We start from the raw sequence: 3,451 nt of genomic DNA, 5'->3' as shown, positions 1-3,451 counted from the left end.
TGATTGAAAAACACTGAAACATACTAAAACCAGCATATTTCTTTCCTTTTTTAAAAAAGAAAACTAACGGCAAAATCCCATTAGTCTAGCCTGCATTTCTTTGTCTGACCACAAGATGGCAGCAACACTTTTTGGGTGTAGGATTTTTCGTTATATTCTTTGTTTTAAATTAATACTCCTACCAGTCTAATTTTAATTAAGGACAATGCTGTGAAATTTTGACAATAAAGATTAAACTGAATACATAAATGTAAGTGTTTAACTGTGTGAGATGAGAATCGAGCGAGGAAGGGGTGTGTGGGTATCCTCCGGTTAAAGGGGGTGGGGGCACCTCTTAATCTGTGTGTTGTGAATGAAAGCAGCAGCACACGGTCAGCTTTCCTGCTGTCTCTTTGTCCCGTCGTGTGGATTTAACAGTTGGAAATGGATCGTCCAAAGTTCCCTAAGCCTGGATGAACTACCCATTCAGAGGAAAACTGTTGGAATGTGTGCAGGATAAAGATGTTTCTGTGTTTCTTTGTTTGGACTCTTTTGAGAGGAACCTTCTGTCTGGTAAGGATGAAAGTCACTAATAAAATAAAGTTTTTTTTTGAATAAATTGGATATAGGGAACTGTTAAATTAGAGGGCTTAGAGATGCTTACTGCCTGATTTTTTTTTCTGTCCAGCTGTTTCTTCTTCCACCTAAGACGGACGGCAACTTCAACAAGACGCCCTCCTCTCACCTCTACAGAAACCAGGAGGTTTCCTCGCAGAGAAACTGGGTGCTTGACGGCACGAGTGTCACCCAGAGTTTCAAACCAGCCACCAGGTCGTCCGTGACGGACTCAAAGCAGGGGTTTGGGTCATGGAGCTCACACTCCAACCCCTCCAGGAAGGTGAAGCATCAGCCCAGCTTGAAATTTCATGGAATGTCAAAACTCTCCAGGACGTTAAACTGGGGGGACTTTTATTCCAACATCAAGACGGTCAAACTGAACTTGCTGATTATAGGAAAGATTGTGGATCATGGCAACGGCTCTCTTGGCGTCTATTTCCGTCACAACTCCACAGGTGTGGGCAACGTGTCCGTCAGCCTCGTCCCACCCTTAAAAGAGCTGGAGTTCGACCTGGAGCGCCAAAGCGTGGTCAACCCCAAGGACTCAAAGACATTCAACTGCAGAGTTGATTTTGAGAAGACTGAGAGCAGCAGGAAGGTGATGCTGTGCAACTACGACCCGTCAAAGACCTGCGACCAGGAGCAAACACAGAGCCATGTCACCTGGATGTGCTCCAAACCCTTCCAGGTGATCTGTGTCTATGTGTCTTTCTACGGCACAGACTACCGGCTGGTTCAGAAAGTCTGTCCGGACTACAGATCCCAGAGTCCTGCCTTCCTGCCTACTGACTGAATGCAGGTCAAAAGGATGAACTCCAAGGAAGCTGAATCTACTTTCAGTCTTTAAGGCTGAGCCTAAGGAGAGACTGTGGAATTTTTCCCCCCTAAATATTCTGAAAGAAATGTTTTTTTTTTAGTTGAACATAATGCTTGCTGTTCACTTAAGCTTGAAACATGTTTGTGAAAATAATGTAAGAACATGAAATAAATGGATATTTGATTAAGTGTGACATTTATGTAAAAAAAAGAAACTAACGTGTTTATCATAATTACCCAAAAATACAGGCAAATTAAAAAAAATCAAATATTATATCAAAGTCTGACCGGGGTTTGGGCCACTGAGACACCCGTCTTCCACCACCTGCCAAACCACATTGCATTGGCCCCCTTTTGAGCTCTGATGCCACCCCCCCTGCCACCAGGTGCTCGCCTGCAAGCACCGATCCCAGGCCTGGCTTCAGAGCGGGGCCCCAGTGACGCCAATCCAGGCAACGTGACAGAATCTTGATGGTTGGTGGGGAGGGTTCTGGGTCAAAACGGACTGCTGGGGCTGGGCGCTACCTCAGATATAGGGTGAGAAGCTCCGTCCCCTAGCGAGAGTTTGGAGTAGAGCCGCTGCCCCCTCACATCAAGAGGTGGTTGGGGTGGCTCAGGCATCTGGGCATCTACACAATGGAGGCAAGATGAAATGGTAAAAGAAATCATCAGAACGTCCTTAAACTCATGATTAACACTTTTTTTGTTTTGCTGCAGCATCGTAATGAATTACAGCAATTACCATATTCCGTGAATCTTTCGTCCTTTTTTTCTTTTTTCTGGCAAGGACATCATGCATCTGATGGGCTGGTCTAAGCAGCGGACGGATTGTGTGACAGTGAAAGGCTGCTGATTGGTGGATTTATTGAGAAGCAAAAGAATTGTATTTGGTTTTGTCATTGTAGATCAGTGCGTGTGCTCACATACACACGTGACATTTCACACACGGACAAAGCATTTTTATGGGTGAACAATTTTTTTCTGCAGCTGCACAAATCTCTTACTACAAGTACAAACTTTATTACAGACTGACAATATGTGGGCAAAAAATCTAACTTCATAAATGGGCCATTAAGGAAAAAAAGGCATTTATAGTTTTAAATGTCAAATATTTATAAAGCTAGATTTTATCAATTTAGTCAAAAAACTTGGACTGCATCACCACAAAGGCAGTTGAATCTTATGTATCACTTTTTGGACCATGTGTATGCTTTGAATCATATTAGAGGGAAAATGGTAAGCATTCATTTATTTAGATATCATGCTTTTAGTTTTTATTGAATTCTTTTAAGCTCTTTTTTAAAATGATATGAACCAGGATGTATGCGCTGGACAAACTTTACAAGAAAAACTTTGTGTGGAACTGTAGCAATCAAAAAAATACATGGTCAAAAAAATCTCATTCACTCTGTGGAAACTCCGGGGTCATGAAAGATTATTTTTCATTTTGAAAAAAAGTTTCAAGTTTCCCCAAAGACAACCGAAACAAAGAATTGATGAGAGCTTCAGCAATAACTAAAAAGAACTTGAAAAATATTGAAGCAAAGAAAAAGAAAACTCCCCATTTAAGGTCACCAGACAATTACCTCCTCGACTCTTCCACGCTCTGCCTTGGACTGTGTCTTCTCAAGAGCGCTGCAGGGATTCTCTCCACGGAGACCGGCTAATTTTACACTTTTGCGTTCACACAATCACCTCCTCCGGGTCTGTCTGCAACATTTCAGGCCTGCAGTTCACTGCGGGAATAAATTACGTCAAGCTATGTTTAACGTAGAGAAAGCCCGTCTGTTACACCCCATTCTTCACATTTCCAAATGTGCTGGAGTTAGGACTGAACTATTGACCTCCTTACACCAGGCCAGCAAGAGTTAGGGCTGAAAACAATAAGAAATATATACATTAATAATGAAAAAAGTGTCTAGTTTCTTCCAAAAAGTTAAGAAATTCACAGTTCTGCAGTGCAGATTAGCACTATAAGTCATAAAATAATGAGAAAAATACACAGATAAAACAGTAATGCACAAAAACATTGCAGAAA

The 3,451-nt window shown here is 41.9% G+C and overlaps 1 protein-coding gene across 1 annotated transcript; it reads left to right on the top strand.

Annotated features, from left to right (window-relative positions):
• Positions 1–353: 353 nt before the first annotated feature.
• On the top strand, positions 354–1,601 carry LOC101173019 (neurexophilin-1-like). Its single transcript, XM_004080477.5, has 2 exons — positions 354–552; positions 668–1,601. Exons 1-2 carry the CDS (start codon positions 502–504, stop codon positions 1,388–1,390), a joined length of 774 nt encoding a protein of 257 aa, XP_004080525.1. The 5' UTR covers positions 354–501; the 3' UTR covers positions 1,391–1,601.
• Positions 1,602–3,451: the final 1,850 nt, after the last annotated feature.

The sequence above is a fragment of the Oryzias latipes genome, chromosome 19 (genome assembly GCF_053564925.1).
Source record: "Oryzias latipes strain Hd-rR chromosome 19, Olatipes_Hd-rR_3.1".
In the NCBI taxonomy this organism is placed as follows: domain Eukaryota; kingdom Metazoa; phylum Chordata; class Actinopteri; order Beloniformes; family Adrianichthyidae; genus Oryzias; species Oryzias latipes.
The sequence above is the reverse complement of the archived record's forward strand: the minus strand, read 5'-3'. Positions and strand labels throughout refer to the sequence as shown.

Excerpts from the sequence above, each read along its gene's own strand:
- LOC101173019 (XM_004080477.5), top strand. The coding sequence starts at position 502 with ATGTTTCTGTGTTTCTTTGTTTGGACTCTTTTGAGAGGAACCTTCTGT. Across the intron at positions 553-667 it reads TGAGAGGAACCTTCTGTCTG|CTGTTTCTTCTTCCACCTAA; the intron begins GTAAGGATGAAA and ends TTTTCTGTCCAG.